Raw genomic sequence first — 23,440 nt, 5'->3', positions numbered from 1 at the left:
ATTGTCGGTTTCCTCCTTTTTAAACCAGCATGGACTGCAGTATAATCAAACATGTCTTCCTATACTAAACACTTTGTGTTTATTAATTGTGTCTGCTTCTGCTACAAAGCAGGGAGCTTGTAGACAGTTTAATAAGTAGATGCTTGATTAGGTTACACATTCTGGTGGCAAGAAAAGAAGAGTCACTGTGTTCCTTTGTCCTTATAGGGCTAAACATGTGGCTAAGGGTGTCTGTCGGAGAATATTGAGAAAGATCTTGGTACTAAGAAGTGTGGAAATTTTCCATCTAATTGGCTCTTAAGAGTCTGATACTATCTAATTTTATACAAGACAAATGAGATACCAGTTACATGATTTTTTTGAATGACAGGTTCAATTTGGATTTCCTTTGCCTGAGTTTTCGTTTTATTTTAGTTTCTACAGAACCAGTTGAGACTTCAAGATGGACGGAAGAAGAAATGGAAGTTGCTAAAAAAGGTAATATACAGCAATGTATAATATACAACAGTGTATAATATACAGCAATGTATAATATACAGCAATGTATAATATACAACAATGTATACTATACAACAATGTATACTATACAACAGTATATACTATACAACAGTGTATACTATACAACAGTGTATACTATACAACAGTGTATACTATACAACAGTGTATAATATACAGCAATGTATAATATACAGCAGTGTATAATATACAACAGTGTATACTATACAACAGTGTATACTATACAACAGTGTATACTATACAACAGTGTATAATATACAACAGTGTATAATATACAACAGTGTATACTATATAACAGTGTATAATATACAACAGTGTATAATATACAACAGTGTATAATATACAGCAGTGTATAATATACAACAGTGTATACTATACAACAGTGTATAATATACAACAGTGTATACTATACAACAATGTATACTATACAACAGTGTATAATACACAACAGTGTATAATACACAACAGTGTATAATACACAACAGTGTATAATACACAACAGTGTATAATACACAACAGTGTATAATACACAACAGTGTATAATACACAACAGTGTATAATACACAACAGTGTATAATACACAACAGTGTATAATACACAACAGTGTATAATATACAGCCATGTATAATACACAACAATTTATAATATACAGCAGTGTATAAAGATTGAGTTTATTTTTTTGTTTTATTTATTTTTAAGATTGGTAATAGTGAAATAAAACAAATTTTTTTACATTGAAAAGAATAGGCCAGGGGCTAAAGAGATATTTCAGGGTTAAGAGTACTATTCTTCTAAAGGATCTGGTTTCAGTTCCCACTAGTCACATGATGGCTCACAACCATGTGCAGCTCCAGTATCCGGCGATCCAATTTTCTCTTCTGGCTTCCATGGGCACCAGAAGTGCACATGGTATATATACATATAAGCCAGCAAACACACACACACACACACACACACACACACACACACACACACACACACACCACACTTGTGCACACCTTTGTGCAAGTGAAGCATAAACACATACATAGCCACATGTACAAAGACTAGGCCAGCCTTGGCTACTTAAGTTCAAGGTCACCCTTGACTGTGTGACAAGACCCCGTTTATACCCCGAAAAGGTTTTCTAAAAAGGTAAATAGAATTTTGAAATTTAAGTAAGTAGTATCCAGTAAATAATTAATTTGGAGATGCCCATGTTTGAAGCATTTTTAATTCTCTCTGGAGTTTTATTTTGATTTCATTGGAGAGCAGAGTACTATTTTGGTATTTCTACAATAGTTGGGATTATATGCATTAGAATTTGGGGGGTAAATTATGAATATATATATATATATATATTCCTATTATTTGCAAGTTGTATAAATAGAATGGAGACTATTTCCTTGCCTTCTATTTGGTAAAATCTTTCTTTTAATGATTGGCTTGTTTAGTTAGTGTGTGTGTATGACACATGCAATGGACCATAAGTGAACGTCAAGGGAATCCTGTTCTCTCCTTCCATTTTGCTTTTGAGGCAGGATCTCTTCGTTGTGTTTTTGTTGCATTCCATTGATAAGCTTCCAATCAATTCTGTTTTCCCCATCACTCACATAGGGATGCTACCTTCTGGGGTATGTGTCATTGATTCTGGCTTTATATGTGGGGTTTGGGGTTAAATTTCAGGTCATTTGGATCATTCAGTAATCACTTTACCCACTGAGCCTTCTGCCTAGATTTAGTTAAGTTTTGTAATTATATACTACCAAGAAAATGAGTCAGAGATGAGATTGTAATATTTGTGGCCAAGCAGATACTATTTTGAGTCCTGTATCTGCTATTTTAGTAGTTGGGTGGACTTCATTGTACCACAGCATTTTGTAGACTTTATTTTTCCATCAGTGTTTACTACTGCAGTATAATTTGAAAGTGAACTAAAATTTTTTACAGGGTAAATAGTAATTTACAGAAAGCTAATTAACACTATCTTATAATCCTTAAAAGAACTTATTTTATGTAGCCTTTGCTGTTTATTAGGTAATGACGAATGCTATGGCTTTTTTTTTTTTTGGTTCTTTTTTTTTGGAGCTGGGGACCGAACCCAGGGCCTTGTACTTCCTAGGCAAGCGCTCTACCACTGAGCTAAATCCCCAACCCCGCTATGGCTTTTTTTAAAAAATTTTTCTAGCCAAAGTTTCTTTAAATAATAGCCCTGGCTGTCCTGGGACTGGCCTTGAACTCACAGAGATCCACCTGCCTCTGCCTCCCACGCCTGTGATTAAAGGTGTGCTCTGAATGTTACATTTTAAAATCATACATAAGCAAAATTTTGTGAAAACTAAGTAGTTTCAAGTGTCTATCTTAAAATATTTTTGTTTAATATTTTGTAAAACAAACATATGTTTGTTCATTTACCATAAGTGGCAGATGTTAAACGTGTATAATTATTAGAAAGATTTGTACTTCTCTCATGCCATCATCAGAGTATGGCCTCCAGAGATTGAACTCAGATCGTCAGGCCTGCAGGATGAGCAGTTTCACATACCCTTACATGATTGTTCAGATTTAAGTATAACTCCTTTGATTGTGCTGCAAGTACTTCCTGATAAGTTATCCTTCCAGCCCCTAATTTTCTTTCTTTCTTTTTTAAGTATGTTTGATTTTTATTTTTGATACAACAAATCATGTAGCCTCAAACTTGGCCTTGAACTTCCGGTCCTCCTGCTTCAGCCTTCAAAATATTGGAATTACAGGTGTATGCCACTGTACCTGGCTGATACTCCAATGTTTATTATACAGGGAACTCTTCATAGTAATCTTCATAGCCGGTGTTCATCTCTATTCATTATGTATTGAATTTTATATAGCTCTACATATATCTATATGTGAAATTCCATATTCCATATTTTTTGAACACATATATTTACTTGCATGTATTTAGTATGTATGATTAGAGAAATACTAAATTGGGATTTATTTGGAGGTTGGGCCTAGGGCCTCATGTATGCTAGGTAATTACTTTACCCTTAAGCACTTTCCCTAACCCTTTTAACATTTTATTTTTAACTTTTAATTTTTTAAATGTATTTTTAAAAGTTTTATATACATTGAATGATTTATATTTGTTTATTATTAAAATACTATCTCCAAGGATCTAGAAATACCAATTTCTCCACTTTGCAAGCCTCTGACCCATTTCTGTAGGTTCAGCTTCATTCTTATCCCTGTGGGGGAATCTGTGTGAGGGACAAAGTTTACCAAGTATGTTAAATTTGGGGGAATATATAAAAGTACAAGTGAGTTCTGTGCCAGTAACTATGTCAATAAACATTGAAGTATGTTAACAAACATCTGAAAGTATACTATTATTGTATTATTGGTTAAGTTGCTTTAATATTTCTCTTGCTTGAATAAGTGTCTTGATCACTTAGTATTTGATCTGTTTTTAAAATGCAGGCCTGGTAGAACATGGTCGTAACTGGGCAGCCATTGCCAAAATGGTGGGAACAAAAAGTGAAGCCCAGTGTAAAAACTTCTATTTTAACTATAAAAGACGGCACAATCTTGACAACCTTTTGCAGCAACATAAACAGAAAGTGAGTAGAGCAGTAGTGGTAAGTGTTTTGTTTATCCTTTTTTACTTAAAAATGTCTTAAGTAGAACACTTAGAACCCACATAGTAGAAAGAAAGAACTGACCTTAGTCTTTCATATTTATGATGAATATGGACATGTGTATATAAACCTTTTTTCTAACAATAAATTAAAATACAGGTTTTTTGTTTGTTTTTCGCGACAGGGTTTTTCTGTGTAATCCTGGCTATCCTGGTACTCAATCTGTAGAATAGAGATCTGCTTGCCTCTTCGTCCCAAGTGCTGGGATTAAAGATGTGTACCACCACCATCTGGCTAACCTGTAGTTTTTAAACCTTCTCAGTATAGACATTTTAGTTATAAAGACTTCAGTTGTGTACTTATTAATCTTTTTCAAAAAGATCTCAAGATGATATTACATAACTCTAATACTTGTCAGTTCTCAGTATAGCATGTAATTTGCAAAATAGAACATTTTTTTAACCAATAAAATCTTTGCCTTTATTAATCATTAAAAAAATGGAATAGTAATACCAAGAACAACTTGCTTCCTGTGCAATTGTTTACTCTGTAGTGTTCATTGTACCATTAATAATATCAAACATTGAAAATTACTTAAGCTTGCTCTAATGGCACATACTTTAATCCCAGCACTCTGAAGGCAGAAGTAGATGGGTCTTTGAGTTTGAGGCCAGGCTGGTCTACAAAGCAAGTTCCAGGATGCCAAAGATGCTGAGAAATCCTGTCTCAAGGGGGGCGGGGAGAGGGAGAGAAGCAAGCAAGCAAATTACTTAAATACTTTAAAGCAGAATTTTAATTGCATATGGATGAAAATGATAAAAATCGTTTTAAAGGCTATAGCAGGGATACATTCAGTGTATAACTAACTTGGGTTTTGAAAAGTAGAATGTATAAGCATATGAACCCATGCAAGGTGTGCCCAGAAAGATGCAAATATATGTCTATTTATCTAAAAGATTTAAAATGAAGTGTACCAGTCAGTATATTTAGGATGTCTAGCTATTTTGGAATTAGAAAGTCATTTTCAAATATAATTTTTCAAATATAATGTCTTCTACATGTCATATTTGTTATCTTTATTAGAATGTGATCGTATGCCCTTTTTTATTGGATAAAGTATTAACTGACTGTGGTCTCAAAATTAGTTTCCAAAATGGTTCATATAAAATGTTTTGGAGAGTATAGGGGTTGAAACTAGGTCTCATCTAACAAAGGCTGGCCTTGAACTTGAACACTCTTCTGTGTCTCCAGCTTCCTAAGTGCTGATGCAGATGTCAGTGTGATTTAGTGCTAACTTTTGGTAGAGTTTGTGGAAGTCCTCCATTGCACAAAAGGCCAGTTTGTGATTACCTGTACTCAAGCATAGATTCCGTTGTACCCACACACTTTTTGATCACTGTGTAATACTATATTGTTTCAGGAATGAAATGTTTTGCTTTGTTTCTCCTTTGGTTATTTAACTCACAATAATTGAATTACTATTTTGTACTTTTAGGCTTCACGAAAACCCCGTGAGGAACGAGATGTGTCTCAGTGTGAAAGTGTTGCTTCCACTGTGTCTGCCCAGGAGGATGAAGATATTGAAGCCTCGAATGAGGAGGAGAATCCAGAAGATAGTGAAGGTATTTCAGAATCCTAAATTGTGTGTGATTTTTGTTACCTCAGATATGAAATTTTAGTTTAGTTGATTATGTAGGAATTGCTTCACTGAGGAAATAGTTATTAGTGCTTTCATGGCCTAGGTTTAAAAACAATATATTTATTCATTTGATCAGCAAGTACTTGTTTCTGTGCACTCAAGACTGTACAGGTGGCACAACTAGAAGATCCCAACAAGGACTTTCCTGCTTAAGATGCTACCTTGTGTGTCTCTGTGTGTGTCATGGCCAAATTTACTTTGTTGTTATTGTAAGTTTATATATATTTTCATTTTACTGCCTCGAGGTTGATTTATTTCATATTTTAAGGTTTATACATCACATCATACTTATCATGTTAGATGTCTGGGTGGTATTAGTTCCCTGAAGTGAAAAAATACCCAACTAAGAAACTAAAGGACAATGCCTTAAACAGCTTCCTGAAATGTCGAAATCGGATGTATGCCAGTTATAGAAAGATGAAGACAATAATTTATTTCAGTTTATATTAGTATTTACTATTCTGAGTAAATTTTCTTTGTAAACTGAATGCTTCTGCTCCTAGAATATTATTGCTAAATGCACACTTTATTTACTAGAGTTTAAACCATGTATAAGTAATTTTGTATTTTCCTTGTCTGCACTTATATTTCAGACAGGCTTAGGAAGCTCTACGTGGGACAGTTTTAGGCATACTGATTGTGTATATTTTTTCTAAATGTCATTATTTTTTAACCTTAAATTTGTAAATTTCAAATGGGTTGTAGTTTTTTAAAGTAAGTCAACTATATCTCCATGAGTTCTTGTGTAAAAATATTGGGGCAATTAGTACAAGTATAAAGAGACAACTGAAACAAATTTACCGTTAGAGGAGGACTGAGAATGGTTTGGGGAAGCTTGATCTGTTCATAATACTTCTAAGGCCCACAAACAAGCATCACTTGCTCTCTAATGAGAACTCCTACTTCACAGCTGTATGTCTGTAAAGGGCTCTTCCTTGTGGTTATAAATGTAAGTAAAACCTTTAATAATTTTAGTGTATGCAGTTTCCATAGTTTAAAAATAGTAAATGTTAAATTTAATAGCTTGAGTGTTAGAAACCATATCAACATAGCTGTTATTAAACTATAGTTTTGTAATCATTCCATTTTATTATTAATTCCTTTTTGTGCCTATTTTAAATTAAACTTTATTATAGCTTTGAATATATGGAAATGTTTAGGAAAATACCAGTCTGTACTAGAGTAAGTACTACCTGAGGTTTCGAGTATCCATTGGGGATTTTGAACAATACTCCCTGTGATTAAGGGGACCAGTGTATTAATCTCTTTGGGCTACTTTAGTAGATTAGTATATATTGATTGGGTAAACTACAGGAATATGTGGGTTAGAAATTCAAATTCAAGGTGCTTAACAGAGCTCCCTAGTGAGGAGATCTCTTCCTGGCTTATAGGCTGCCGGCTACTGCCTCATTCTGTCTTCACCTCGCCTTTATGTGTACTCTTCTGGTATCACAGTCTCTGAACAACAACCCATTCTCAAGACCTCATTTAACTTCAGCTGCCTTTGTGAAGCAGTGCAGTTACACTGGAAGTTAGGAGTTCAACATTGGACTTTTGAGGAGGGAACACAGGTCAGTCCACAGTAAAGCCCAAGCCTAGTTTCATATACTTTTATCCATTGGCAAGGCAGAAGATCTGCACCCTGCAAAGTCCCAAAATCAAAATGAGACACATATACGCATGCGTGCATGCGCGCACGCGTACACACACACACACACACACACACACACACACACACACACACACACACACACACACACCCTTTCCCACCCTACCCTCCCATTTTTAGTATGTTAGTTTGTTTTTAATTGCAAGTTTGGAACTAAGGTATGCTGTGTAAGTTTGGTCTGGTGTTCATGCAGTTGGTATTCTTGCCATCTATAGAAGTCTCTTTGTGGCATCCTGTACCACCTGTAGAAGTCTCCTCATGATAGACATGTGCTTGTTTAACGATTTCTAGGCTCTCTTCTTACTTCCTTTGTTCAGTATCTTAGAGTATTTTTTTAGCCTCTTTTTCCAAAGTATCCTAGAGAATAAAGTTACAGGAGCTTACATGACCTATGACCTCATGCTTCTTGCTAACCCTAAAAAGGCACCATTGATACACTTCCTATTATGTGGCAAGGCTCTTTTCAGTGGAAGAATAAAGGTGGCTGATTTTTAAATAGGAGAATTCCTGTCTATCTTTTCTAAAATGTCCAGCTCTGGATATTTTTGTAGGGTGAGAAGAGTTAAATCTGGAAGACATAAATTTTACTATTTCTGGATTTTTCCCTTAGATCCTGTTGTCAGTCATTAAGGGCTTGCCTGTCTATTTCCTTATTCTTCAAAAAGCAAGTTTGTAAGCTGCTGTGTTCTGAACTACTGGCTAGTTTCCTGTGGTTCGGAAGAACATAACTGAGGCAGAGCATGTATTGGGCTCTGTTAATGTTTTAGGGTGAGTGAGTTGTTAACTTTCAGAAACAAAGATTAAGTCAAGGTTTTGGGTAGCTTTTTATCATTTTTTAAAATCTGATTTTGGTGATTGCTGCCATTTAGTAAGCTTTTCCTGAATTCTCGGCCCCTGCATCTACTTTGTAGAAGCCACTTGAGTTGACATAGAGAACAAATAATGTGGCCCCAGCAGCAGGCGGCTCTTTCTCATCATACCTGTGTCAGCTCGTTGATTCCAGTTCTCTGATGTCCCATACAGTCTGTCAACAATTATGCCTGCTTTGTTTTCTGTATACTGTGAATATACTGTCCCAACTCTTTGTTTCCAATTTTGGTCTCTCCTCTGTGTTTGGGTTCCTTGGTTCTTTTTGTTGCATTCTGGTTTTTTGTTTGTTTTCTATCCAGCATCCTTGTGACGTAAATCCACCATGTTTATTCTGTATTCTAAATCCTGAAACACTTTTCTTTTTCTTCAAGAATAAAAGTCCAAGGCTGTCTTGGTGACTATATGAGGTAACCCCTGAGCTGTTGTTGATTTTATTTCCATTTGTTCACTGCTCCAACCACACTGGTGATTCTTCTGTTGTTTCTGAATAAAATAATCCCATTCTGAGCCTTGACACTTTCTGACAGCTATACCTGAATTCTCCCATCTCTGCCCAGAGCTCTCTTTCTTCCTTTAGGCCTCCTTTTGGGACATCTCTTTATCATTTGTAGTCCTTCTTTCACTGCTTATTTATTTTAATGGTCACTGTATTATCACATAACATTGAAATATGTATTATTCTGTAGGCTCCATGAGAATGTGCAGTTGTGTAATTTATGGGGGTTTAGTGATGGCTCAGTGGTTAAGAACACTTTCTGCTTTTAGAGAAAAACCATATTTGTTCCCAGCACCCATGTTGTGGCTTACAATCATTTCAGTAACTCTGGTTCCAAGGGATCTGATGCACGTTTTTGGCTCCTCAGGCATGTGGTCTGTATGCATAAACACAGGCAAAACACACATACATATAAAAAAGAAAGCAAAAATTAAGAATATAATTTAATTTTCAGTGCTATGAATAACCCATTACCTTTAAAAGCTCTGTACACATATTTATTTGGGTAACGGAAAACTGAATTTCCAGTTTTAAATTTATTCTGTTGATAATATTTATTCACAGATGGTCATATAATATTTATTTTTTCATTCCAACAGTATAATGTTATCCTAGTTAAGGTTTCTATTGCTGTGATAAACACAATGACCAAAAATCAACGTGAGAAGAAAAGTGCTTATTTCGTCTTATAACTCTCAGGTCACACTGCATCACTGTGGGAAGGCAGGAACTGAAGCAGAAGCCATGGAACAGTACTGCTTACTGACTTGTCCAGGTTAACTGTTGCTAGTGTCTGCTGCTCCCTAAGACCACATGCCCAGGGATGGCCCTATAGTGAGTTGGGCCTTCCCACATCAGTTACCAGTCAGGCGAATGCCTCCCAGGTGTGCATACGGGGCCAGTCTTATGGTGGCAGTTTCTCAATTGTTGTTCCCTTGTCTCAGATGACTCTAGTTTGTGTCAAGTTAACAAAAACTTCTACATGGGCAAACTTCATAGTGTCAAAGCGAACCTGTTTTTCTAAAGATATTTCTGTGTGTTTTAGACATGTATATTATCTTGTCTTATTAACTTTCTAACGTTAAAAAATCTTCCACCTGAATGTTGTCATTCATGGAATAGTTTTGTTTAGGTTTTTTTTTTTTCACCATCTTTCTCTGTCTTTAAAATAAACTATTTTTTAAATAAGAAACCATTTTAGAAAGAATTTTTACTTTCAATTTCAGAAGGTCAAGATGATTTGATCTTTAACTTTTACACCTTTAGAGCAATTAGCTTTGCCAGTAGCTGCTCTTTTCTTCCCTGATGTCACCACAGGAGTCAAGTTCATCCTAATAGGTGCTTTCAAGCCCGGTTTCTGTCACCACCTGAGACCTGTTCATTATCAGATTTTTATGCTGTATCATTATCTTTAAGGTGCTGAAAATAGTTCTGATACAGAAAGTGCTCCCTCTCCTTCACCAGTTGAAGCTGCCAAGTCCAGTGAAGACAGCAGTGAAAATGCTGCTTCTCGAGGAAACACCGAACCTGTGGCTGAGCTTGAGGCCACCACTGACCCTGCACCCTGTGCATCTCCCTCTTCAGCAGTTCCAACCACAAAACCAGCAGAAAGTGAAAGCGTGGAGGCCCAGGTGACTGACAGCGCCAGTGTGGAGACCGCAGAGCCGATGGATGTAGACCATGAGGAGTGCGGTGCCCAAGGCAGTTCTGTTCTTGATCCACCAGCCCCTACCAAAGCTGACTCCGTGGACCCAGAAATACAGGTACCAGAAAACACTGCATCTAAAGGTGAAGGGGATGCCAAGGACAGAGACTTGGAGAGCGCCAGTGAGAAGACAGAGGCTAGAGATGAAGACTTGGTAGTGGCTGAGCAGATGCAGAGGCCTGAACCACAGTCAGACAACGACTCCAGTGCCACATGCAGTGCAGACGAGGATGTCGATGGAGAGCCAGAGAGGCAGAGGTGAGACTCGACCGTTTCCTCTCCACTGCTTTTCGGCTGATTGGCAGAACAGTTTTGTCCTTAGAGATGGCTCCTATAAGAGATCAGCAAGCTCCTAGCAGTCCATGGTTAATATAATATAATATAATATAATATAATATAATATAATATAATATAATATAAAAAAAGCAATTGTGTAGTTTTGGGTTTTGTTGTTTTTAAGTGACACAAATAATAAATATTATGATATAAAATATCAGATAAAATGCAGATTAATTACTTAGATTTTATTTGTGAGTAAGGAAGCATGTGTGCCATGGTCAGAAAGCCCTTAGGGTAGCTGGCCTTTTCTTTTCACCATGTGCTCTAAGCATTGGACCCTGTTCATTAAGACTAGTGAAAAGTGCTTTTTCCTGCGTAGTCATCTTACCATCCCACACCCACAGATGAGTATTAGACATCTGTTAAATGGAGACAGTCATTAAAGGGACATTTTTATTTACTTAGTTTTAAGTATTTATTTATTATATGTGAGTACACTGTAACTGTCTTCAGACATACCAGAAGAGGGCATCTGATCCCATTACAGATGGTTGTGAGTCACCATGTGGTTGCTGGGAATTGAACTCAGGACCTCTGGAAGAGCAGTCAGTGCTCTAAACCGCTGAGCCATCTCTCCAGCCCTAAAGGCAAATTTATAGTAAAAATGCATAATAGCTGTCAGGGCTTTTATAATGACATTGTACAGAAATAGATAATACTTTGATAATTTTAATATTGGGGTGTTCCATTTTCTTTGAAAGAAATTTATTCACTTATAATCAGAGATGTTGGATTGTTGCAGATTCTAAAAGTAAAATAAGACTAAAATATAGTTATAAAATCGAGTATTCTCCCCCTCAAAGCCTGTTTACTTTTAATAATATTTAGATGAATGAGCTTCTCATTTGAAGTTATGCTCTCCTCAAAGCGTGGCTTTGTGCAGTGTGCCCTGACATCACTGTGCATGTTTACCTGTCATTGCTCTGCATCAGTGTTGACATCAGTACGGTAGCAACTCTGCAGAGATGCGGCTGCTAGAATTGTCATCAGGAAACCTTGAGATAAGATGGGATTTGTCTGACATCCGTCTGTCAGAGATGCAGCCGTCTATTCATGCTCTGTCTTCCGTCTTATGGTAGTCTAGAAGTTATTTTAACTGTCCAGTTTTTATACATGCGAGAGTGCGCGCACGTGTCTGTCTGTGTGTCTGTGTGTCTGTCTGTGTGTCTGTCTGTCTCTCTGTCCGTTGTACAGGTGAGAACAACTTGCGGGATTTAGTTCTCCCCTTCCCCGATCCAGGTTGTGTGTTGTCAGCAAGCACCTTTATCCTCTGAGTTGTCTTGTGCTCTAGTCCCAGCCTTCATCTAGAATAACATAGGTGGATTAAAGCAGTGTTGCCTTGTGGAAAAGGCTTTTTCATCTTTAATAAGAATTATCTATGCTTTGTGCTGTTAGGTTTGTTAACTTTATTATACAAGAAGGAAAATTAGGACGCCAGTGAGCTAAGGAAGTGAGCACCACGAGACAGACAGTAGTCGCTGCATATGGTGGCCAGCTGCTCAGCGGTAGACATGGCATCCTTGGTTTGATCCCCAACACAACCACCACCAAAAAATGAGGAGCTCCTCAGGAAAAACAAAATCATTGTAAAATTATGGTGAACTCTGAATATAATTCTAAAATCTATAAAACTTTAAGATGTTAAAAGGATATTTTTATTTCTACATCAAGAATGCAGTTTATAAATTAATTTTCTTTATAAATCCTTATTTTCTTACCAGTCTACAGATTTTAAAATGTTTCTTTTCCCAGTGTCCATTATAGCATTGAATAATACAACAAAGGCTATAAAATACAGTACCATTTTATTGTGTATATGTATAAAATATATCAAGTTCATATATATTGGACATCTTAAACTCATGTGTGGATATTGGAGACAAGTGAAAGAGCTGCTGTGGGAAATGTCTGGGAGGACTGTATGAGCAGAGGACACATTTGTAGGAGTCTGCTATGAGGAAATGCTGGCTCTATATTTTCACTTCTTTACATTTTCTGTAAGAAGCCTGACATTTGGAATTTAGGATTGAATTCTCAAGTTTTAAATGGCAGTTGCTTCCAGCCTGTGTGTGATCCCAGGAAAGCATTCTGTAATAGGGAGCTAGTCTTTTTGTTTTTAATTATCACAGTTGCACTGTGGGAACAGCAGTCATACATAACCAGTGCTCATGTGTACCCCAGAGGACAAACTTGTAAGAACTGGTTCTCTCCTTTACCATGTATGTCCTAGGATTGTCTGTCTTGATGACAAGTGGTTTTGCCCTCTGAGCCTGAGCCATCTCATTGGTCTAAGGAACGAGTTTTTAACATATGTTTGTGTGTTAGTAAATTGATACTGAATAGTTTACATGGGTTTTGTTGTTACTGTTTTTGTTGATTAGATGTAGATAATTAAAGTCAGATAAATATCAACTTGTAAGTCAATATTACATTTTTGTTAATCTGGAAAATTAGTGTTCTAGTAGTTTTCTCTTCTACTTTCTTTTTTTTTTTCTTTTAAAGATTTATTTATTATATATAAGTACACTGTAGCTATCTTCAGACACACCAGAAGAGGGCATCAGATCTCATTACACATGGTTGTGAGCTACCATGTGGTTGCTGGGATTTGAACTCATGACTTCTGGAAGAACAGTCAGTGCTCTTAACCACTGAGCCATCTCTCCAGCCTTCTCTCCTACTTTCAAATATTTATTAAGTGTGCCAGGATTTGAATGTAAGGTCATGCTCATATGAGGCAAGTATTGTACTATTGAGCTCTACCCCAGCCTTCCTCACATCTTATAAAAGCTAATGTCACACTTATACACTCTTAAAATGAAGACAAAAATAAAAATAACTTATTTTATCTTTATTTGAAACTGCCAATTATAGAGTGTTTCCCATGGATGCAAAGCCTTCACTGTTAAATCCTCCAGGATCAATACTAATCTCATCCCCCATTAAACCAAACCCATTGGATCTGCCACAGCTTCAGCATCGAGCTGCTGTTATTCCACCAATGGTAAGTGCTGTTGTTAGCAAGTAAAACGGAGCAGAGACCTCCAAGGACATATTTGTTCTGTCTTTTACATGGCTCTTAGACTTTTTAAACTATTGTGAAAAGCAGGCAATGTGAAATTAACTATTTTAGCTATAAAATTTTTCTTTTCTTTTTTTTTTTTTAAAGATTTATTTATTTATTATATGTAAGTACACTGTAGTTGTCTTCAGACACACCAGAAGAGGGCATCAGATCTTATTACAGATGGTTGTGAGCCACCATGTGGTTGCTGGGATTTGAACTCAGGACCTCGGGAAGAGCAGTCAGTGCTCTTAACCACTGAGCCATCTCTCCAGCCCAAATTTTTATTTTCATGTATTGTGTTGTCCCAGAGATTATAAGTATCTTAGAGAAGCAGAAAGAAGCCTCTTAGTTAGAAATTTAAGACTCCACATATGATTTAAAATTTCTGTTAGACCAAATTTTTGGTTTGGTGGCACAAGGAGGAAAAGCTATGTTCACATATAAAGCAAAAGACAGAAAATCATATTTGGCCATTTTCAGTAAGTTAAAATCTATAGTAGTGGTTAGAGCATAGATTCATGTTAGATCTCTGGGACTTTATGGCTGTTGCATATCAAGTATTTAATAATCATAAAGAAATAAAAACATAGTTACAAGCTGTCTTAGTTAGGGTTTTACTGCTGTGAACAGACATCATGACCAAGGCAACTCTTATAAGGACAACATTTAATTGGGCCTGGCTTAGAGGTTCAGAGGTTTAGCCCATTATCAAGGTGGGAGCATGGTAGCACCCAGACAGGCGTGGTGCAGGAGGAGCTGAGAGTTCAACATCTTCATCTGAAAGCTGCTAGGTTAAGATTGGCTTCCAGGCAGCTGGGATGAAGGTCTTAAAGCCCACACCCAAAGTGACACACCTACCACAACAGGGCCACACCTACTCCAGCCAGGCTACACCTTTTAAGAGTGCTGCTCTCTTGGCCAAGCATATACAAACCATCACACAAGCCAAGTAGGTTGCATACCTTTGTAATCCCAGTGTTCAAGGGGTTGAGACAGGAGCATTGCCGTAAGTTTAGGCTAGCCAGGGCTGCCTATCTCAAAAACAAAATAAAAACTGTAATTACAAAGCAGGACAAAGCAGTGTGCTATGAAAAAAATGCCAAGGACTGAATGAAAAGAGTAGTTTCTGTCCGGATGAGTTATTTGAGTAGGGAAGGTTGGGGAGATGAAGTAGTCAGGGATGATGGCCACATTCCTTGCTGAGATCTGCTTCTAAAAGGGAGAATAATAAAAAAGAAGCAATAAGTTGTTGAGTAGAAAGTTTCATTGAGCTATTCGATTGGACTGAAATGTAGGCAGTTTATTGTGAGTGTGAACCTTATATCTGCGTTGTCACAGAGGGCATGTAAATCTATAGAAATGCATTAATTATTGAGAAAAGTGCAAAGGCAGGTCTATCAGAAGGACTTGATTAGATAAATGATCCTTAGTTTCTGGGTTTGATTTCTTTTGTCACAGCTTTTATGATTTCTACCGTGATCAGTACTTCAGTAACCAGCTAGCATTTTTTGAAGAGTTCTTTAATTAATACATGGCCAAATACTTTTAACCTCTGTCATTTCAGAAATAAGTGTTATTTGTAACAGTTGGTAATTACTGTTATAATGGTCATTGGCACATCTCAATTCGGTTTTTTGTTTCCTTGTAGGTTTCTTGCACCCCATGTAATATACCAATTGGAACACCTGTAAGTGGCTATGCTCTTTACCAACGGCACATTAAGGCCATGCATGAGTCAGCACTCCTGGAGGAACAGCGGCAGAGGCAAGAACAGATAGACTTGGAGTGCAGAAGTTCTACAAGCCCGTGTGGCACTTCTAAGAGTCCAAACAGGGAATGGGAAGGTACGTAGATGAAACCATCACTACAAAGGGAGTCTACTTAAACCCCAAGTTAGTGTCTGTCTTTTGTGCTGTGTATATGATCTCAGTTTATTACATTGTCCCTGACAGCAGAGTCCTTAGGGTATACTGTTAAATACTGATGACTACCAAAACACAGCAGTAACATTGTTAATAGCATTCTAGGTGATGGCTTTTCTGAATCCACTGTTCTTCTGAACTTATAAAGACCATGCTTCATCCTCCATTAGTCTGACTTTTCACAGTAGACATGGATGTTCTGTTACTGAAGCAAGCCACCTGTGTCTGCGTAAATTTCTAACAGATGTGGCGGAGGCATCTTTTGTAGCATCTTTTGCCCTGACTCAGTGTTCAGCCTGTTAGCCATGTGACTGTGGGCCAAGATAATCTAGCTTTAATTTTCTCATCAACAGAGTGAAAACAGTAATACATATATATCTTGCTAGGGTTATACAATTAAAGACTGAACAGTCAATACTGTCATATAATATATGGCTCAGCTTTTATATACAGTGTAGACTACTGTAGAAGTACCATTGCTATATCATTTACTGCCTCAAATGCTGTATTTGAATTGATTCATTCTGTTACAGTTGGAGCATGATATATTTTTTCTTAATATGAGGAGGTGATTTCTAAATTTTAGTAATTTGTCTGCTATGGTTAGAATTAGCACATATTTGGTAATGTTTTTATGCTTAGAATGTATGAATCCTAAGATTGTTTATGAAAGCCATGCATGCGTGTGAAAGACGACTTAATGTAAACGTGGGATTGAAGAGTCGATGGCCCTCCTGACTCCTTACTTCATGCCACCCCAGTGATGTTTTATTAGCTACATAACATCCTGAACCACTCACAGTAGACTTACTATGAACTCGTTGTCTTAAATATGAATTGTTTTTTAATTGTTATGTATGTGCTAAGATAATGTGCATTTGGGGGATTGGAATCTACTCTCTTACTTCCACGATAGGATCTGGGGATTGAATTTAGGCCATCAGGCTTACATACCAAGCACTTTTACCTCCTGAATCATTTCAGCAGCCCTGAAATACAAATCTCATGCTAGCAAAACTGAACTAGGGGAATAATACTGAGGCATAGAAAGAATGCAGAGCAACTCTCCTAGTCATAAGTAAATGGGGGTTTTTGTTTGTCTGTTTGTTTGTTTGTTTTTCTCTCCTTTTTTCATTGTCTTTCCCTTCCCCCTGCACCCAGTGCTGGATTTTTATAGCTTATGTCTCAAAAATCTGTCCTAAGTGAATATTTCTTGAATGGAAGTAGGTAGAGATTTTCATAACTTTTACCCCTTTTTTAAGTTGCATCTTTAATCCCTAGTTACAAAATCAATACAATGAGTACTTAGATGTTATGTGCTAAAGGAATAGACGAGTGCTGATGACACACAGCTTTAATCCCAGTAGTCAGGAGGCAGAGGCAGGCAGATTTGGTCTACAGAGTAAGTTTCCTGACAGCCAGAGTTCAATAGAGACTTTGTCTCAAACCCCATCCCCCTCCCAGCCCTCAAAAGTGATGTATCCTGTTTCCTACTTTCTTCTTTCTACTGGATATTAACTTAGACCAAGTGCTGTGCCCTGCCACATCCCACCCACAGAGATGGTTATCTTTTAAATATCACAGATAGGATGAAACCTAGTGCAGATAAATTATAAAGCAGAGGCCTGTTTACTTATTCCTTATATGTTATTTAGGATAGACTGGGATTTTTTTCCCCTTTGGGGTTTGTTTGTTTGTTTTGGTTTGGTTTTTGTTTTGTTTTTTTTCTCTGTATAGTAGCCCTGGCTGTCCTGGAATTCCCTTTGTAGAGTAGCCTGGCCCTGAACTCACAGAGCTTCTTCACCTGATTCTGTCACTTGGGTGCTGAGATTAAAAAGGTGTGCCACAACCACTGCCCAGCTAGGATAGCCTTTTTTATAGGAAAATTGAAACTTATTATAAAATGTCATTTACTTCAATGATTTGTTGAGCTCCTGCCGAGGCCTTGTATCATGTGGGTGATTCTTATTGGCTAGCATCGTTTAGAGCATTAACGTCTTTACTCAGCCTGCTTTTGAACTGTGTTTGACTGAAGCAGGTCATGTTTCTCTACAGTTAATAGCCTTTGTTCTGTGTGGTTTAGATTTCAGCAGTGCCTGCATTTTTAATTTAATTCTGTGATCTTAAAACCAATCTTTCATATTAAGTTAATATGACATTCAGTGCCTTACAGTCTGGTTTAGGATGATGTTACAAAGTGGGGTTGTTTTTATGTTTTATCTAAATGTTTTGCTTTGCCCACCCACCCAATGTCTTCCTCCAGTATTTTTATTTCTACAAGCTGTATGTCTCTCCTTGAGGTTGTTCCTAAATACTGTATAGTTCAATGTATGGGACACTCTTCTAGATAGCATTTAAATGTTTATAGTTGAATTACATCTGTATGGAAAACATGACAAATATTTTAAACACAACTTCACAGAACAGTTTATAGACTAAAAAACAGCTGGTGTGTCAGTTCATGTATTAATACCATCAGCTCATCCTGACAACTCAGATTTATAATTCTAGTACTTGAAGGTTAAGGCAAGGTGGGTTTTCTCCTTTTTTCGTTTTTCTTCTTTTAGTTTGAGGCCATTTTGAATTACATACTGAGTTTTAAGCCAGCCTGACCTACAGAGTAAGACCTTGTGCCAAAATAAATTAGCAAAACCACACCACTAACACCACTCCCAAGGAAAAATATGAGACAGATATTGGGACTGAATTAGAATCTGTTTCACTTTGCAGTTGTGCCTTTTTATACTTTTGAGTATATTTGCTGCTTTTTAAATGAGTTTAGTACAAGCAGTTACTGTAGGCATCCCCCTTTTAAATTATGCTTTAAAAGTTCTTGAAAGAATTATTTTCACTTTCAACTAACATTTCCCCAGTTGACCCCGGCTTTACTGATAGCTTCCAGTGAAGAAGTTTGGGCATACCAGGTTAAAAGTTCTAATGCAAATTTATTAACAAAATCTATCCAATCAAAATAGGTTTCTGCTTCTGTGCTACTAAAAAAATTTTGTTTTGTGTTTATTTTGTTGTTTCATTTTTGTTTTTCTACTTCTGGATACACAGTGATTGAAATTGATGTGGTTAGAATTTCTACCATCATTCTTAATGAAATTTTCTACATATTTATAAATTATTTGAAATAGTTGACCAGTTGAATTTTGATATAATATTATGTTAAGTCCTCTAGGAAAAATGAACTTGTTTGTTTGTTTGTTTCTATCCTTACATTGCCCAATCCTTTTACCTCAGCCTCCTAAATATTGGGATTATAGGTACACAGTGCCATACCTATGAGCATCATCATTTTGATGGGTATCCCACAGTCATCAGAAATCCAATACCTGTCCAATTCAGATGCTTTGGTCAGACATTCTTCAGAAGTGTTTGAAAAATTCCATTAACCTTGTTCATTGTGGTATGTAAGTGAGACAGTTATAGCATTAAATTGTGTTTTTCCAATGCGAAAACCACGCACTTTGACATTAAGTAAATGTTCCTGAGTAATAGCATGTGACTAGTTCTGGTCTAATGCACACAAGGGAACTGACCCTGGACAGAAATTCCCCTCAGTTTATATAGACTCAGGCCCTAAGTTACACTTGGAACAATTATACATTGTTCAACAGAGACAGGAGTTCCAAGATTTGGCTGTTTGGGGAAATGAGGAGTCAAACATTGTCTTAGTTTTCCTGAGCTAGAGCAGGGCTGCTTTTCCCAGACAGCTGTTACGTGGGTCATCCCGGTAGCAGATTTTCATCTTTCCTGACAAGAGGCATGGGGTGCATTAGCTCTGTCAGCCAGGATTGTGCTCTCCAAACTGCTTGGCAGAAGTAGCAACTCTCTGTTAGCTAACTTTTACCTTTGTTTTCTGAGAAAATTTATTGATAAATCCTTCATAAGTTTATTAGTTCTGTTTCCTCTTTTAAATTCATGGAAATCATGGCATCTAATGCTTGATCTCACAATCATTGTTTCTTATTTCTAAAAGTAATATACTATATAAAAGAGCTGCTGTGCCTGTGATAAGTATTTGACACTTGAAGGGGAGCTGCAAGGCAACCCCACAGTTAACGTATATACTAACAAAAATATGAGTTTAGGTATTTAAAGAAAGGAGAGTGATTTTTACTTTGCATGGTAATATTATCTAAAAAATGTAAAAGAGACTTAGGAAGTGGGTCCAGGGTAAGAATGCCTCCCTCCCAAGCTGGACCACCAATCTCTGACCTTAGTTTGATTCCCAGAACCTACCAACACTCCTATGGTAGGTAAAGATGGGAATCATCTGGAAGCCTGAAGGAGGGCTAGCCTCTAGTATGCAGCATGTCAGATAAAAAGAGAGGCCTCGTCTCAACAAGAGGGAAAGCAAGGACTCCTGAAAGCTGTTGGCTGACCTTCACATGCATTCTATAACATGTGCATGCCAGCAGTCACGTACACGCGATAAGCATAAACACAGGAATAATTTATAGTAAATAAAAATTTTAAAAAACAAATGTATAAAATTAGCTGAAAATTATTTGAATTAAAAAGGAAGGTTTTCTTAAAAAAGCTGTTTTATAGAAAACCTGTATCTTTTCTGTATATCCGAAGTATCCAGTTACACATATACATCCATATATGTGAAAGATAATTTTCCCAGCAGTAGAACATAAAGCCTAGGAATACTTTTAAAAATGAGACAGCTTATTTTTAATTCAGTATTAAAAGAATTCTCCTGTCCTTTATTTGTTTATGAGTTTAATGCAATCCAAATGAAAATTCCAATGACATTTTGAGTAGGAAGTACCCCAGATGCCTTTAAATCTAAGCTTACTTGGCAATCTGAGTGTGCTGGTGCAGATCTATAATCCCAGCACTTGTGAAGCTTATTTCTTTTTATTATATGTACGTTTGTGTTCTGTCTACATGTCTGTCTGTGTGAGGGTGTCAGATCCTCTAAAACTGAAGTTACAGACAGCTTTGAGCTGACATGTGGGTACTGGGAATTAAACCTGTGTCCTTTGGAAGAGTCGCTAGTACTGCTGAGCCATCTCTCCAGCCCTCAAAGCCTGTTTTAAAAAACCAACACAAACAAAAAGCTGAAAGGATAAATGGATAGATAAGATTAGGAAATGAAAAGGATAACGTAAGTGAGCATTTGTTCAGTCATACGTTAAAATGTCATATTTCTAAGAGATTAGAGTTATATTTGAGTTTTACTTTGTGCTTTACTGGTTTTCGAAAGCTAATCACAGTATATCAGTTATAATTTAATAAAGGGAAGATTTAGATGGCAGGATGCCATATACCCATACTATGAGAATTCAAGAGATGTAGGAGGACATCTAGTTTCAGGCTATCTGACACCACCACCACCACCAAAAAGGAAGAATAGAAATGTTTTTATCTATATATTTATTATTTAAACTTCTTTTTTTTTATGCGTTAGGGTATATATAGAGAGGGTGTAGAGACTAGAGATCAACCTTGGGTACCCACCTTAGTTTTTTTTAGAGTTTCTCAGAATTTCTTTCTAGTATTAACTGTAGTTTCTTACTCCATGCTAAGCTGACTGGCCAGAGAGAGCGCCAGGTATTACCCTGCTTCTACATCCCCACCTCCCACCACCACCCCTAGCACTGGGATACACATCAATCATTTTCAATGCCATTGAAACATGACCTTTTTAATGTGTAAATAACTTTCTTGTTAAGCAAATCTTATCATTATTATTGTAGATATATTCATAAGTTTGTTTTTTTAACTTGTGAGGGGTTTTAGATAAGCTTTACCTACATTTGTTTGAAAAGACTTCTGTTTCTTATGTTTACTTTGCTAAATATTAGGCAGTTAATATCACCAAGCTAATTAAAGAATTGTAATTTTCAGAGAACTGACCTGTAATTCAGGACAGACTTAAATTCACAGATTTACTTGATAATTCAATGTTTGTCTGCTGTAATTTTATTGCATGCCAAAACACTTGATATTCCTTATGACCTTTTGTCCTTTAAAAGTAAAACTTGTCATTGAATTTCTGAGGGAAACATCAGATTTAGATTTAGTAGAGTTTCTGAATTCTGTGGGTGGATTTGTCCACAGCAGTTTTAGACCCTGTTATTAGTATATAGATGGATCTGCCCTTGGATGGTGTGGGCTTGGTCCTTGCACACTATTTTAATTTGGGGTTCTTCCCTTATTGTGATAACTTTAACTTTCATAGGAAAATCAGTCGCCTATATGCCTTATGCTGAGGTCAAACGTGCTCTAGAACAGGAAGCGCAGATGCACAGTACCGCAGCAAGGTCAGCCTCACCGTGTAGGCTCTCTCCAAGAGAAGTCAGTAAAGCCGCTTCCCAGCCTGATATGAGTGCAGCCCGCTATAGTGTCCCTCCAGGTAAATATTGCCTTTCTGCACAGTGGCTGGCTGCCGGCCACCTACCCACAGGTGTTCCATGTGGTATTTTAATCTCATAAATGACTTGCTCTTCCAGGACATGTCTTTGCTGTCTTAGAATGATGTTCTTCTTCCTCTGCCTTTCATGGTCAGTTGTATTCAGATTCACCGTGCCACTGGGAAATCTGTGTAGACACACCTATACTGTGGTTGGCTTTTCTTATAACAGTACAGCTATTTTGTAAAAATCCTTGAGAATTTTCCCCCTCAGAAATTCAAGTGTACTGTGAAAGCCAGAATCAGTAGTTATTTCTCAAACTCTGCAGCTACACAGAGGATTTATGCCAGGTTGTCTGTCACCCAGGTCTCCTACTGTATGAAGCAGCAGCTGTGTCTTAGAAGAAGCTCTCTGATTCTCATTCCCATTCTAAGTTTCAGAGGGTGATGAAGACAGTCAGTCACTCAGAATGATTGCCTCTGCTCAACAGAATAGTTGCTGAGAAATCAGCTTTGAATGCTGTAGTCTGAAATAAATTGAATACATTTACCACACTAGCAACCATCTGAGATTTGAGTATGCTTATTGAAAGAACTTTTAAAAGTGAAAATACTCATCTTTAGCTTCATCTGACATTTATAATTTAATCTGTGATTAAAGATTCAGGAATGCTTACTGAGAAAGGTGATAGCCTGTGGCATGCTAGGAAATTGACTATTTTAAATTACTTTTTTTTTTTTCCTTTAAAAAAGTCCTCCAACCTGCTCCACATCAAGTGATAACTAACCTTCCTGAAGGGGTTCGGCTTCCAACAACACGACCAACCAGGCCACCACCTCCCCTCATCCCATCGTCCAAAACCACAGTAGCATCAGAAAAACCATCCTTTATAATGGGAGGGTCCATCTCACAGGTAAACTGGCTTTTCTCTATAGCAGATTTCTATTGAATATTATTTTGGCTAGCCCTTTATTCTCACTAACTTATGGGGTACTAATAAACAATCAGGTTCCTTTCTAGGCTGTCTTCTCTCTATCCTATTTTCTGTAGCCATGTGTTTGGACATTCTCACTTTTCTAGGACTCATATGAACAGGACCATACACTGCGTTCTTTTGTGTCTGCTTTTATCTCAGTGCAGTGAGTTTACAGACTTAGTCGACTCTTTGTGTGTAATCGGTATACTTTTTA

At 37.0% G+C, this 23,440-nt stretch overlaps 1 protein-coding gene across 50 annotated transcripts in view; it reads left to right on the top strand.

Moving 5' to 3' along the window:
* Ncor1 (nuclear receptor co-repressor 1) overlaps window positions 1-23,440 on the top strand; it is a 142,761-nt gene that overhangs the window by 77,679 nt on the left and 41,642 nt on the right. For 28 of the 50 annotated variants that reach the window (XM_063269692.1, XM_063269690.1, XM_039086676.1 and 25 more), the window contains 8 exons: window positions 415-477; window positions 3,952-4,109; window positions 5,605-5,731; window positions 10,260-10,806; window positions 13,762-13,891; window positions 15,603-15,798; window positions 22,079-22,252; window positions 23,003-23,163. In XM_063269692.1, the coding sequence (XP_063125762.1) occupies window positions 415-477; window positions 3,952-4,109; window positions 5,605-5,731; window positions 10,260-10,806; window positions 13,762-13,891; window positions 15,603-15,798; window positions 22,079-22,252; window positions 23,003-23,163 (1,556 nt within the window). Of the gene's footprint in view, window positions 1-414; window positions 510-3,951; window positions 4,110-5,604; window positions 5,732-10,259; window positions 10,807-13,761; window positions 13,892-15,602; window positions 15,799-22,078; window positions 22,253-23,002; window positions 23,164-23,440 lie in introns of all 50 variants that reach the window. The other 22 variants (XM_039086689.2, XM_063269695.1, XM_063269688.1 and 19 more) reach the window with 10 other exon arrangements.

The sequence above is a fragment of the Rattus norvegicus genome, chromosome 10, assembly GCF_036323735.1.
Source record: "Rattus norvegicus strain BN/NHsdMcwi chromosome 10, GRCr8, whole genome shotgun sequence".
Classification (NCBI taxonomy): Eukaryota; Metazoa; Chordata; class Mammalia; order Rodentia; family Muridae; genus Rattus; species Rattus norvegicus.
This window is presented reverse-complemented; position numbering and strand designations above follow the sequence as displayed.